The sequence below is a fragment of the Mustela lutreola genome, chromosome 18 (genome assembly GCF_030435805.1).
Source record: "Mustela lutreola isolate mMusLut2 chromosome 18, mMusLut2.pri, whole genome shotgun sequence".
Classification (NCBI taxonomy): domain Eukaryota; kingdom Metazoa; phylum Chordata; class Mammalia; order Carnivora; family Mustelidae; genus Mustela; species Mustela lutreola.
The window spans coordinates 18,743,124-18,758,825 of record NC_081307.1 but is presented as its reverse complement, the minus strand read 5'-3'; the positions used below and the strand labels follow the sequence as shown (position 1 = coordinate 18,758,825).

The 15,702-nt window shown below is 38.6% G+C and overlaps 1 protein-coding gene across 1 annotated transcript in view; it reads right to left on the bottom strand.

Annotated features, from left to right (window-relative positions):
* Positions 1-636: 636 nt before the first annotated feature.
* The window catches only part of FGL1 (fibrinogen like 1), a 30,237-nt gene continuing 15,171 nt past the window's right edge, over positions 637-15,702 (bottom strand). The window contains exons 4-8 of the mRNA XM_059156245.1: positions 9,980-10,139; positions 9,422-9,519; positions 5,689-5,777; positions 5,278-5,465; positions 637-1,001 (exon numbers count right to left, since the gene is read on the bottom strand). Coding sequence (XP_059012228.1) covers positions 842-1,001; positions 5,278-5,465; positions 5,689-5,777; positions 9,422-9,519; positions 9,980-10,139 — 695 coding nt within the window. The 3' untranslated portion in view covers positions 637-841. The remainder of the gene's footprint in view (positions 1,002-5,277; positions 5,466-5,688; positions 5,778-9,421; positions 9,520-9,979; positions 10,140-15,702) is intronic.

Sequence of the window (15,702 nt, the reverse complement as noted above, 5' to 3'; positions counted from 1 at the left end):
ATTTGAGTCCTTGTTCCCTGGCTGACTAGCTTTGTAACTTTGAGTAGTCACCAAGTCTCAGATCCACCAATGTTCAGCTTGTCAGTTGCAGGGGATGAGGGGCAGTGGTGGTGGTGGTAACAATACTTTACAGGGCTGGTGTAAGAATTAAAATGAAGTGTTAACCTACACAAATGTCCTAAAAATACAGGATAATATTTTAAAGTGATTAGGACCCTAGTCAGATGTAGTCAGAGACCTGCATTCAAATCCTAACTCAAAGATGCCTGGGTGGCTCAGTTGTTAAGCACCTGCCTTTAGATCAGGTCATGATCTCAGCGTCTTGGGATCAAATCCCGTGTTGGGCTCCTTGCTTGGCAGGGAGCCTGCTTCTTTTGCTACCTCTGCCTGCTTGTGTGTTCTCTCTCTCTCTCTGGCAAGTGGGTAAAATCTTTTAAGAAAAACAAAAACCAAATTCTAACCCATATTTATTGTCTCTGCAGTTGATTTGGCAATCTGTTACTTACTGGATTATTTTCGTGTGAGTTTTCAATTGCATGTATACTTGATTTAATATGTATTTACCCAAGACATATTATATATTCTGTGCTTTTTATTTTTTGTTCAACATAAGCGCTTATTATAACCTTCTGCACATAAGAATTCAATAATCTATATTTATTTGAAAAATACAAGTATTTTCTGTATTGAAAGTGCATTAAGGAATCAAGGTAAGTGGGAATCAAAAGAAGTACCCATAACAGTTACCATCGTCTTATAGGCATGTATATGTTCAGAAGTGCTATTTTTCAAATCACGTTAAACCTAGATTAATTATAGAAAGAAAGCCCACCAGGGAAAATTAAACAGTATTTGGAATAAAATCATTTGGCCTAATTTTCATCACCACAGCTTTCAAAGAATACCACCAGCCATGCCAGGTATGCCAGACAATCCCATTGTCCGTTTTGGCCGTGTAGGACCCGGTGTAGTATAAACCATTCAGGTTTGCGGAGTGACACCTAGTGGGAAGAAAAATACACACAAAACAGTCAGACCAGAAAAATCGCCCCCCTAAAGCCCTTTCATTGGCTAGCAATGATCAAAATTCATTTTGACTAAGAATCCTCCCATTTTGCCAGACAAGGGGATATTGATTAATTTCCCAAAGCCAGGAGATTGCTACAACAGATGGGTTTTTTCCACGGATGGATCTTAACTGCTGTAACAAATCTTAAGATACAACCCAGGTCACCTGCAGTGTTCTGTAGGAGAAAAAAAAAGCATTTCTGTTCTTAATGGCTTTTGCACAGAAAAAGGGAAAACAAGCACACAAAAACACGACTTTGTAACCTTCAGCCTTTGAAAGCGTGGTGTCGGTTAACAAAACCGGGTTGGGCCAGGCGCTCTCTTGCCAGCTTCCCTGGATAATTCGACTTAGACATTCATCCTTCTGCTGCTGATACTCAGCTTTTGCACAGCAAACTCCCTTCCTCCCCCTTTAAAAATCGCCAACATGTCCATTATTTTAACCTCAAGGGTAGGAACAAACCTAAACCACCACTTAAACTTTTTCCAGCAATTAACCAACAATCATTTGTCTGAGTTGCCGAGCTAATTTTTTAACATATATCATTCCGATCTAGATAAGTTGGTTGACTGATCATAAATTTTAAAATGTCCCACTTCCTCCTTTAAAACCTGTACATTTTGCCCCTGATATGGATAACTAAGAGCACGTGATAATTTTCTGTGTACTCTTAGGAATGAGTTGCTACCCATTTCTTTATTGATTAACCAATGAGAAGATGGCAGATAATAGGATATAAGGAGAACGTTCACAAGGGATAGTTCTGAAAAATCTATGGAAAGTACCTAAATTATTGAATCAAAAAAGTATATAATTTAACCTAGATGCTGAGTTTTGGCGTGGATCACTTAACCAGCTTAGTGATTTGCTATGGCTGACTCTCCAGTCTCCTAATTTAACGGGATATAACTGAAACCATGTACCCTAACTCTGCAAGTATCGAAAACCTACTGTGTTCTTAAAACTGCATAGAAAGTAATGTTAGGGAAAAAAAAAATACTTTAAACTGAGCCTCCTGATTTTATATTTTGGCCTATCTCTGTTTTCCTAGAGACATTTACTATGTATACAATTTTTATTGGGTCTGCGATTTGAATCCCATTAGGAAAATGGACTGCATGGTAAACATAAAAAATCTTGCAATTCTAAGACGAATTTTCCAGCTGTTTTTGAAGCAGAAACTGAACTTGCAACTAGCTGGGGAGATGGCTGGGGCTCCCTTGGTGAAGTGGCTGTGGGTATTGCATGAGCAAAGCAGAGAAGACATCCACACTCAGTGACTTGTTTGCTATGTGGCAGAAGGATGCCTTGTAGGTGAGGGATGGCTATGAAGTGCCACATTTCATGTACATTACAAGAACTTGAGGATGCAAAAAAAAAAAAAAAATGAGGGTAAGGAAGAAGAGGATGATAGGATTAAACAAGAGGACTTGGAGGCATGACAGAAATAGCACCAAACTTCTGGGAACAATGGACTTTTTCTCCACCTTTACTGATTTTGCACCTGTACAGACTTATCCTTTGGCTTCAAGGATAATGAAGGATTCTTTGGCAGCCCCGGCTACTGAACTGCCTTTCTTGGTCATCTCTGAACCCCTATATCTAGAGTCAAGTAAATCATTTATTTGCCCATGTTAATATGTGCTGGTTGTCCTTTAGATACAATAGCAGCCAGTCAATGAGGGAAGTTCATGGTAATGTTAACTGATAGGATTGTTATTTCTGTGTCTGGCCTTCTGTTCCAAATCAAACATTAAGGGATCTTGCAACTTAGTGATTTATGGATAATAAGTTTTATATAATACTGATAATTTTTACATATGCTAATTTAGAAGGACAGGGGAGGAAAAAGGAGGAGGAAGAGAAGCCTTTTTAAAAGCACAAGAAAGGGTGCCTGGGTGGCTCAGTGGGTTAAGCCGCTGCCTATGGCTCAGGTCATGATCTCAGGTTCCTGGGATCGAGTCCTTCATCGGGCTCTCTGCTCAGCAGGGGGCCTGCTTCCCTTCCTTTCTCTCTGCCTGCTTCTCTGCCTGCTTGTGATCTCTCTCTGTCAAATGAATAAATTAAATCTTTAAAAAAAAAATAAATAAAAGCACAAGAAAACCACCAGGGAAAAGACTCTCATCACCTTTGATTTGCCAAGCTGGAAAGACACCATTGTTTCTCTGTCCTCTCTCACTGCTGTATGTGCTCTAGTTCCTTTACAAGTGACCAAAAATTACATGGACTCAAACTTTTAAAAAAGCAAGGTCCAGAGAAAACATTGTTTTTTTACAAGCACTTAGTTTCAACTTGACATGCCATTCTACCTACCACTAGCTGTCTTGCCACAGAATCTACAACTCCAAAAGCAGCACATCCCATAATGTTCCTGATGTTCCTGGGGAGGAATCTCATGCTTTTAGGGAAAATTAACATATGCTTTGTCTACCTCCTTAATAAGATAGAGAATTGCAAAATGCTTTAAAAGTACTTACATCACAAAAATAAGGTTAAAATTTGGATTATGGAACTTAATGCTTAATCTTCAATAATATGGAAAATCTGACACTCCAGAAACACTCACTTACTGGAGATTCCATAATGGAAAATCTTAATGTCTAAACATTTGAGGTGGTCCTTGTTTTCTAAAGAGAAAAGCCATTCAACACTTGTGCACTGCCTAGCAGTGGGAGCACATCTGCTTTGCAGACATAGCAGACCCATCAGGTTATTTTTAAGGAAGACTGTATGAAGTTTCCATTCTTGCCTAAACTTTGTAATTACAACAAAGGGAGCTATCTGGAAAGCATCTTGGGTGGAGAACAGTTAAACGAGTCAAGAATACCTGGCCTAGAGAAGAGAAAATATTGAGGAATACAATAAATATCTTCTCAACCATTGCCTGCAGGGTTCTGTTGAAAGGGATTTACAGTTGCTCTATTAACTACTGAGAAAAAAATCTGGCAAGATATAGAAAGGCAGATTTCAAGTTAATAAAAGGAAAAACTGAGTGCAATTAAAAAATGGAATGAACTAGCTGGAAAAGTAACACTGAAATATTCAGCCAGAGGGTGGAGTTAGGTGTGAAGAAGATTGTAGAAGGGAAAACAGCATGGAGGTTCCTCAAAAAGTTGAAAATAGAGGTACTGTATGGCCCAGCAATTACACTACTGGGTATTTACCCTACAGATACAAACGTAGTGATCCGAAGGGGCACATGCACCCGAATGTTTATAGCAGCAATGTCCACAATAGCCAAACTATGGAGAGAACCTAGATGTCCATCAACAGATGAATGGGTAAAAAATATGTGGAACATATATATATAGTGGAATACTATGCAGTCATCAAAAGAAATGAAATCTTGCCATTTGCAAGGACGTGGATGGAACTAGAGGGTATTATGCTGAGTGAAATAAGTCAATCAGAGAAAGATAATTGTCATATGATTTCTCTGATATGACAAATCTGAGAAGCAGGGTGGGGGGGGTCGTGGTAGGCAGGGAAGGAAAAAAATGAAACAAGATGGGACTGGGGAGGGAGACAAACCATAAGAGACTCTTAATCTCACAAAACAAACTGAGGGTTGCTGGGGGGAGGGAGGTGGCTGGTTTATGGACATTGGGGAGGGTATAAGCTATGGTGAGTGCTGTGAAGTGTGTAAGCCTGACAATTCACAGACCTGTACCTCTGGGGCTAATAATACATTACATGTTAATAAAAAATTAAAAATTTTAAAAAAGAGTATTGTAGAGTAAATTTCTGTATTGGGAGGAGCTTGGATTCAGTGACGTAATGGAAGTCACAGTGATTGAAAAGTAGTTTTACACAGAAAAAATTACAAAAATAACACAGCCATTTCATATGATAGGAGAAGGTGAAGACCAAACTGGTTATTAGAACGCTGAAAATATTTCTCCTATGTAAATGTTCTCTATATCTTCATGTTAATTTGTGGTCAACTGTTTATAACTCACCCATTTTTGTTTTGCAAGCAATTTTGGCATACGTCGTAATTTGATCTATTTCTATAACACCTCTCAAGCTTTATTAATGCACACAATGAACAAATCTTCAAAAATACCTCATCACTGAAGAATTCTAATAAGGATGATTACTTAATAATGTCAGTACTACAAAGGAGACAACATTACCTCATGTTATAATTAATGCTCACCAGTGAAATATCATCAACACCATCACAACTATGTTTATAAAATGCAAACCTGTTAAACCACCAGCCAGACCGATCTTCTTCCGCACAATTCCCTTCATAGTTGTCATTATCTCTGTCCCGTGTGCTGAACTTCATTCTTTGATGACTACCCCACCATTGCACCTCAGGATGAAGATTCCGTCCAAGCGAGTCTCCGGCTGTTCCCGAATATTCCCCAATATTCAACTCATAGGAATTCTAAAGGAAAAGAGGCAATTTCCACTATCAATTGTCATGATAATGTGTTAAATTAATGTTAAGAATTAATATTATATTATATATTAATATTATATTAAATTAATAATATATTTATTTAATAACCAAAAGAACAGGTCCTATTACATATCTTTGTTTCCCCTGACTTCAAGGTTTATATTTTACACATTAATTCATGATGTTACTTATTGGAAAATTTCAGTACCTTTTCATCTCCAACTTTGAAAAGTTTATATTGTGCATAACGGCTATTTTTTTCAAAATCTGCAAGGTCAATTTTTAAAGTGTAGTCTCCTGCAAAAACAAAAACAAAAACAAAAAACAAGCAAGAAATTAGAGGATATTTCTGATGTGTGAGATGACATTGATTTATTCAGGTTTTAAAACAACTCCTGGCTTTATTTTACTTAAACCATTTCCTTCTGCCATGAGTCGGTTTTCAAAGAATGAACAGTGATTCCAGTGTGTTTACAACATGAACGTTTTATTGTGTATTTTACTTGAAAATAACTAGAGACACAATATTAAAAGTGGGAGTTTTCTAGAGATCTATCACGGGTAAAAGCTGTGCAATTCACTTGACAAAGAACAACAGAAAAGTCATTATTTAGTTAATAGATTAAGAAATATAACAATGAGCAGTGCCGTGGTGGCCCAGTGGGTTAAGCATCCGACTCTTGATTTTGGCTCCATTCATGATCTCGGGGTTGTGAGATCAAGTCTTGCATCAGGATCCACCCTGGGTATGGAGCCTGCTTAGGATTGTCTCTCTCCCTCACCCTCTGGCCCTCCTCCTGCTCACACACATGCCCTGTCTCTCTCTTTCTCTCTCTAGGAAAAAAAAAAAAAAAAAAACCTAACAATGAAAGAATAGAAGTTTTAAGACGTTTAAATATTTATCTTCTTTTTCTTATTTTCAATAAGAATGTTGATCTTAAAAGTAAATAATAATTGAACTAGTTGGTATCCTCCTAGTGATCTTCTTTTCTACATTTTACCATCGTCTGTAAATCACAAAGAGTATTCTTTTTTTGAAAAACAGAACTATTGTCAGGAACCAGAAATTTATAAATCAAACTAATTGTTAGATCATATATATTCTATCCTTCTACTTTGACAACTAAAATTTCACAATGACCTCTAAGACTGGGTTTGAATTTAGTATCTTAGTCTTTTTGGGTTTCCAAGCCAGAATGTGGAGGCCCAGGGATAAGGACCCTCTGGACCCCATCACACAGGGTCTCCTGTGTGGTCTGCCTCCTCTTTTCTTATCTCTATCCCCATCACTCACAGAAAGGGACCTTGTCCACATTTGTGGCTGTTCCAGGCTGCACAGGAAAGCTCTGTTTATACCCACGCTAAAAGCTTTTGTTTTGCCTTCCCTCAGGCTTAAGTACTCACTCGCAGGACAATCTTTTCACGGGGGACAGATAAAGGAGGCTTGCACAGGTCCTGGAAACAAGCTCAGGGCTTTTTGGGCAGGGATTGCTGGGATTGACCCTTACTGAGTGCGGAGAAGTGTGGGCTCTTGTTGCCCTTGGCAGTCTAGCCACACAGACCCTTCCTCCCATGGAGCTCTCTAATGTGGGATTCTGAGAGAGACCCTCTAATCTCATCAAAGACAATAAAGTTTATCTGAGCCAAGACTGTGAAGTGGATGAGAACAGTAAGGCAGGCTAAGTTAACTCTCCGAAAAAAATACTTCTACATTGTCTAAGAGATATGAAGTCAGACTCCATGTTTCAGGTAACCATCTTAATATCTTTATGGTCGATAAGTAAATATAAATGCAATTACAGGCCATTCCTAAATTAATGTTATTGCAAACATTTCCAGTCAAAACTTATGTAATGGGCATAAAGCTATTTTCAGAGGAAGTTCACTAGCCTTAAGTGCTCTCACAATTAAAGAATTGCAAAACCTTGGGTTTTCCTTGGGATGATGTGATATGTGGTTGTAAAGTCTAAAATTGCTAAATTCATTTTTATTGTCGTGGGAGTAGGAACCTGAACATCAGTTAAAACATGAAGGGGAAGGAGATGTGTTGGTAATGTGTCTCTGGGTAAATAAGCATTTAGTAATAAACTGACAAATGATTTTGAACTTTAGAAGGAGCCAAGGGTTACTTCTTAAGTTTTTCAAACTTTCAATAAGAAACCAGATAAATATTAACACGCAAAAAAAAAGCAGGTATGGTAAGTGTTATATACCTATCATAAAACAGTTCAAAGTAGGAAAATAAATACAACGAAGCAAGGGAAATCTTATGTAAATTTAGAGAGCATTGATCACAAGAAGGGCAAGCAAAGAAAGGTATCGGGCTTCTAGGGTTATCTATCCTTTCTATTATTCTGGTGTCTCAAAGATCCCTATAATTATAATCCAACTTATGAATTATGAATATAGAAAAAACAATCACTTTCCTTAACTTGGATGAAGGAAGCAAACACTTGCTTTTTTTTTTTTTTAAAGATTTTATTTATTTATTTGACAGAGAGAGATCACAAGTAGGCAGAGAGGCAGGCAGAGAGAGAGAGGAGGAAGCAGGCTCCCTACTGAGCAGAGAGCCCCATGTGGGACTCGATCCCAGGACCCTGAGATCATGACCCAAGCCGAAGGCAGCGGCTTAACCCACTGAGCCAGCCAGGTGCCCCAAACACTTGCTTTTATGTTTAACGCACCACCAGTGGGATAGAGCACGCCTTCTTGAACAATACAATTGCCTTTTATAAAACATTCTGAATCAGACTTGAGTGGGACTCAGAACAATCTTGGATTTACACTCGAGGCAAGGAAGGGAATGGGGTGGAGTAAATGATCATGGAAATGAGAGGCTCAGAAAATTCATCACACAAATGATATTCTAGACAAATATTGAACCCTAGTAGAAGATACCCAGGCAGTACATAAGACATGAGGGGAATTGTACAAGTATCTTCAATTTGAAATGTGTCAATAAAATAAAATGGCTCAATGGAGGGATAGATATGTGATTAAACTAATAAAAACAGTAAAATGTTAGTGTAGAAACTATGTGGTAATTTGACTCTTCTTTCAGTTTTGCTGGATCTTCGAAATTCTCAAAAATGAGAGCTGAGGGCGGTGGAGACAGGGACATTTAGTACGGTATTTATTTGCAAAATCAGCGCCTAATGCTCCAGTTGTTTGTCTCAACCTTTGCGATATGACTTTGTAACGCCTTCCATTAAGTCCATTTCTTTCCCCTTAAAATGTGCCAGTCCCCTGACGTGCTTTTACCAGAAGAAGGCAGTGAAAATGACCATGTGCCAGTTCTGAGGCTAGATCTCAAGCAACTTTCATACTTGCCCTCTCTTTTTTGGAACTTTGCCTGAGCTACAGGAACAAGTCCAGGCCGGCTACCTGGAAGAGAGACTGTATAGCGCAGAGCCCAATCATTCCATCTGAGGGCAACCTATAGCAGCCAGCCTCCCACAGACCAGGGAATTGGCCCTAGACCCACCAGCAAGTCCAGCCAACATCGGCGGCCCTGATGAGCAAAACTGCCCAGCCAACTTGTACATTTGTGAGCAATGATAAATGGCTGTGACTTCAAACCAGTAAATCTTGAAGTGGTTTGTTATATACCGTTACTGTGGCAATAGATAGCTGACCCAGTATAGATATTTTGAGGAACTCAAGGCAAGGAAGGATGATGACATTCCATTTCTTTTCTGGAAATAGAAAATAAATATATGAGAAATCTCCCACCCCCAGTGCAGATCTAGTTTCTTTGCCTCTGGACCTAGTTTTCAGTGGCCATGTTGCATAAAAGGGATGATTGCCCAAAAGGGATGATTGCCTGCAAAACACAAGAGTTACTGAATTGGTTCCGTTGCCTGTCATTTAGTGAAAAACATTTTATTGTTTTTTTTTTTTTAATTGTACTTCAGGTGAATTTGATAACAGGCAAACCTTACCTTGGGTGGTCAATAAGTGAAGATTTTTATTTCCCAGCCAATATTCACCATTTTCCCGAACAAAATTTCCAAAGCCATTTTCATAGTCATTCCAGCCTCTAAAAATTTTAAAGTGAAAGCTAATTTTAGCAAAACCCAAAAGGACCTTTGTAGTAACCGAGGCGCTCACCCCTCCCAAACTACCACCACCACCCCCAGCATTTTTTCAATTAGTAAATGCACTTTCAATATTCTTTTTTTTTTTCTTTAAAGATTTTATTTATTTATTTGACAGAGATCACAAGTAGGCAGAGAGGCAGGCAGAGAAAGAGGAAGAGAAGCAGGCTCCCTGTGGAGCAGAGAGCCTGATATGGGGCTCCATCCCAGAACGCTGGGATCATGACCTGAGCTGAAGGCAGAGGCTTTAACCCACCGAGCCACCCAGGCGCTCCCTCAATATTCTTATTTAGAGAATGAAATACTAATTATAGACCTCAGGATGTAATTTTTAAAAGGCTTAACTTTTTATTAATCTCACATATGCTAATCCAAATAAATCCTATGTCATAATTAGCACACCTGTTGAAGTTCTCACTGCCGTCAGATCGTCTCTGAATTACAGTCCATCCTCCTCCATCAGACATGTCACAGTAAACGGAGAATATTGTTGGGCTCTGGAGAGGTTTGATTTTGTAAAATCCACTGCGCTTATAACCATCATTAAAAATCTCTGAACAGTCTGTTTGCAAAACAAGGTAATATAATAATTTGTTATGTGTCTTCCTCCATGCCCCCTACGAGAGCCTCTGGATAAGATTACTCAATACTAATGGAGACAGATAAACACATGGTGTAGATAATCAGCTTTTTAAAATTGCATCTTGGACATATTCCAGTAAATATTAGGAAAGTCTTATTTCCTTTCCTACTATTTAATTATCATCTGACTCCTTGACATGATCATGAAAATAAAAGAGGGATTTGGTTCCTCATTTCTGATTTTTATGGAAAACAATTAAAAAATTATGTATGTTCAGTTAATTACAGTGTATTTAATTGGAACTTAGAGCTTTATCTGACAGCATAGTAGAAGTTATCTCTCCTAGGAAGCTGAAATGAAAGTAAAAATATAACCTCAAACAAATAATTTAATATGGGTTATCTTGACTCAGAGGATTAGAAATCATTCTGAACAACTTGAGGTTAATTCAAAATAGTAATCTTCTTGTTAGATTCTTATAACTTCCCAGTCTCAACAGATTTTTCTTTTTTTACTAACCCACTGAAATTCCTAACAGTCCATACATTCTTAGATGTTTTTGTGAAAACCTGTAAGCTTCTGTTATTCCTTTTATTCCTATGTTCTTCTTTGCCATATTTCTTTGATATTAAAGCAAACATATGTATCCATTTGTCAGCAAGAAGTAGTAGCTATTTCTTAAATTACTTGAGGATAAGATCAATTAATAGCCCACTGGGTCTCATCTAGGCTGATAGGTACAAACTTAGAGAATATGGCAAGGATGGACTTCACTATTGTTTCAATGCCTAGGAAGCTATATTTAAAAGTTGGTTGAAGTAGTGGCCACTAGAAAGAGATGGTCTCAAAAATACCTAGTTATTGATTTTTGAGTGAAAATACTGTAACTTAACATTATAGTTAACTTTCACATTTTACCCTTATAATTTTGTTAGTTTCCTTCCTTTTTTAAAAAATTCTGTTCCTGATGGGAGGATTCTATCCTATTATCATACTTTAAAGTTCTTTATTTTCATTGCTTTGATGACAAATTTTCTATAACTCTGTTTTGTTACAAATAAAACATACTACACATTAAATTCGTGGAATAGGCAATATAAATTTGGAGAGAAAAGAGAATAAAGAACCTTTATCACTTTCAAGAACCCTCTCCAGGTTAAGATCAATCATATACTACTGCTTTGGTGAGATGCTCATCTTTGTAATGATATAGGCTTTATTTATATGTTTATTTATGAGATTCTGAAGCCCATTCTTTATGCATGCTGGATTCTTAAAAAAAAAAAAAAAAAATCCTTTTTTGGCAATTAAACAAGATGAAAAGCACTACCTAAAATTAGTTCAGTGTTGTTCAAAAGCTTACATTTTGTGGTCAAGTAAATTGTATACTTTTCATTAAAGTAAGCAGATTTAACCTTGTTAAGGAAGGAGTGCTTTGCTTATGTACAATCTCCTACCAAAGATCTTAATAGTAAAGACTCCAAAGATTCAGACTATTTTCCAGGCAAAGATGGAAATGATTAGCTATAACTTTTTCCTCTGGAAAACTTTGTGAATATAGCATTTGCAGCCAACATTTTCTATTTGTTTCTATTTTATGCCAACTGCAAGTTTGTTTGTGTTTCTAAAATTTTTTTCCTTCTTCCCAGAGGAAAAAACCAAACACAACTTGAATTGAGGAAAGCTTTCAACTTTCAAAAACCAAAAAAACAAAAACAAAAAACACTCAATAAGTAAAAAACAAAACATCAAAAAAGCACCTATAGCAAAACTCTTCATAAGAAGTAAGTTAGACATAAGAAGCCTGCCTTGGGGAAATGTAACTTACTTACACTATTACAGCAGGAAGTTCAAGCAACGTAGGGTGTAAAACATTAACTAGGTATTTGAAACTATGATTTTCAAAATGTTTTGACCCACGCAGCTCTCTGGAGAATAGGCAGGCAAGGGCAGGGTTAGAAAGTTCTGTGCTCATGGGAGGCTAAAAAACAAAAAGGGATTTTTGGATACTTACATAATACTAGACTGAAGCCAAGATTTCTTGCCCTCTGACAAACACTGCTCTGAACCGGACGAGGTGAATACTTTCTCTGATCATGCAGAAAGCAAGCCATGTTGGAAGGTTGAATGTTTAAGCTTCACAGAGTGATATGACAGCCTGCCAAATGGACTTCCCTCTTGGCCCAGAATGGTGGCTGAGCTCAAAGCTGAGAACCAAAGTCATTCTAAGCTCAAAGAAAGGCCAGCAGGAGCTCCACTGCCACCCAAGGGCATGCTAGGAAATGCTAGAGTTGGTCCTGCTCTAGTCATTCTCCATCCCCCAGGCAACATTAAGAAGGAAACTTAAAAGAAGAAAGGATGTTGGTCCCTTGGAGAGGACAGGATTCTTGAGGGGGGTGGGGTGTGTAGGCTTGCTCCTGTGAAAAGGGAGAGAGTTTATAATAATGTGGATAGAAGGCTGACATTCATTGAGTGCTTCTTTTGCACTGAATGCTGTTGTAATCATGTTACATGTGTTAACTCTTAATCTTTACAACAAAGAAACATTCTTACCATTCCCCTTTTACAGATGAGGAATATGAGGGCTGTAAAGGTTAAGTAACTTGCCCGAAGGCTACATACAGGTTGCAAGATGGGGGGCTGGAATTGAAACCAGGCTTCAATGCTTCTATGACATAGATCTATTAACTTCTGAGGTTTTTTTTTTTTTTTTTTTTTTTTTTAATGTTATATCCAAAACCAGAAAAGGTCTATTATATGTGTTGTAATGTTATAAGATAAACACATACACACACTACAGTGGTTTGTCTAGACCCTGTCCAAGACACTCTCCCCTTGCACTCCTGCTTATACAGTCAGTCCTCCTCTGACCTTGGTATTTCCATTCCCTAGTAACTGATTTCTGCCTTATTCCTTGGTGACTTCTTGTTTCCCAAGGTCTCTGCCCAAGGTCTCTGATGATGTAGGGACTGGAGTTTTAGCTCCTAAACCTCATTCTTCCCATGACTGGTTGCACAGTTCTGGGAACAAACATTCAATCCCCCTGCCTCCTGACATGACTGGATCCTTGAATCTGCGTTTACAATCTGCTCAGATTGTATCTGAATGGATACCCTGGGTTTTGAGCTTAGTTTAGAATTTGCAATAATGGTATTTCTCTTGCACCTACAAGTTCCTTGACCTTGAGTTTGGCTGTGTACCACTTTTGGACTCATATAAGGTGCCAGCAGGGTTGGTTTCTTCTGAACCTTCTATCCTTGGCTTACAGATGGCTGCCTTCTTGCTGTCTCTTCATATGGTCTTTCCTCTGTGTGCCAGGGTCCCTGGTGTCTCTTTTTTTAAAAAAGGGATACTAGTCACATTGGCGGAGCCCATCCTAATTGCCTTATTTTAACTTAATCTCTTCTGTTAAGGCTCTATCTCCAAATAGTCATAATCATAGGTATTAGGGGTTAGAACTTCAACATATGAATGGGGAGGGTACAACTCAGCCCCTAAGTCATCGATCTAATGGCCATTTGGCCTTTCTGGTTACCCCCCCTTCTCTGAATCAACCTGTTATCAACAATGATTGGCCTAATTTGCTCACTGAGATCCTACCCTCACATCTGTATCTTACATTTTCTGGTCTCAGATGGGTAGCTAAAGCCTGCTAAGTGGATAACTGACTGCATTACCATTAGGCCCCGAACATCATTGAATGAAAATGGTATTAAACTGCCACAATACCTCTTACCTGAAAAGAAGCAAAGCCTTCTACTAGGTGACCTCAGCCTGTGAGAAGAAATTCTGGGAGAAGCCTGACCTGATTCCGGTCTTGAACAATCTCATCTGCATCCACCAGCAAAAGCACAAACCCTTTTCAGTCCTGTAGGGGTTCTCATTTAATTGCAACTTAAATTCTCATTTAATTGGAGTGGAGCCTAAGGCACCGCATTACACAGTTTCCCCACGGGTCATTGCCTTTCTGCACATTTTGTAAGCAGAGTTCATGTTCTGGACTCATTTTTTCAGGGATGTTTGTATAATAAACAGCCTTAGAAGACAGAGACAGTGTCTCCCTCTAGAGCATATGACAGGTTAATTTCTGTCCACTTTCAAAACAATAACATCTCCTGACATTTCCTAAGCTCAGGGTTCCTCAGCTGCAACACTGCCCGCTGCCTGCACATTCTGCACCTGGATTACCCACCCCATTTTGCTCCCTTAGTATTTGCAACAAGAGATATTGGTACGAACATGAAGTCCTGACCCAGGAGTCTTTTTTCTTCCACCGGCATCCATGAAACAGTGGCAGCTAACTTGCCAGACTGCAAAGATAGTAAAACCCCAGAGCCTTCATGGCTCTGTTATTGGCATCAGCATTTTACAAGGTCGCCACATGATTCTACTGGGTAGCCCTGGCTCAGAATCACGCTCTTCAAGGAGTTTCTACTGATTCTGCTTTTTGTTTGATTGCTTTCCTGAGTCTTCTTTCACTGTCTTGCCAAATCATCCCCATGGGTCTCTTCTTAGCTTCTACTTCCTGGTTCTTTGCCTCCAAGACTGCCTCAGACAGTACCTTTGTTTCCCAAGCCATTTTTACCCCAGCCAGCCTTGGTTCCTCCTTGTTCAATGGCACAGAGCCACGGGCCATCCTAATGCTACCTCCAATCCCTATTCTGCAGACCTCCTTCTGATCCCTAAAAGGGGGAGGGGCCATTGGACTCCAAGAATCAAGGGTAGGAGATCAAGGGGCTGGACAGCAGAGGGTCAGTAACCACTGGATGAAAGTCAGACCAGAAGCAGATTAGGTTCTTGGTAAAGAAAGAAAAAGGGAGCGTTTTGTTGCAGCATAGTTTCTAAAATTCTCACAATTCTTATATCCTACACTGATGAGTATATTTAGAAACACAAAATAAAGATGTCTTTATTCTATCAGCCCGGAAATCTCTTCAGCCTCTACAGTTTTTCAATTATGGTCAGATCTATTTTCCAACTTGTATTTGCTTATCTGGGCTTCCTATCTTGATGTACTTATACCTTGCTTTCATTCATAAACGTGAAGCTCTATTATATTCCAGGGACTCGAATAGGCAAGAGGGAAGAAAGAATGATGAAACATCACCCTAGATCTTACAAAGTGTCAGGTTAATTGATCAGGACATATGCATAGACAAAGAAATTATAGTACATCATGACAGAAGCTAGAGCAGACGTAGGAACAAAGTGCTCTAGTTGGCATTATCACTTCTGACAACTATGGTTTGTTTACTATAAAAGATGCCTGGAGGAAGTCAAGTGAGTAATTTTCTATAAGGAATAATGCTACAGGTAGTGATATGAGCAATGCCTTGACAGTCTAAGATCATTTAGTTTCTGGGTGGAAACACCGACCCAATCAAAAGGAAAAATTACCAAACCATAAAATATACACGTAAACAAAACTCTTGCATTTCCCTAAATAATTGTAATCCTTTTTCTTTCCCCGCCCTTTTATTCTATTAACTTCTTTACTATGCTAAAGCACATAGTGGTTTCAGAAGAGAAACTGTATAAATAT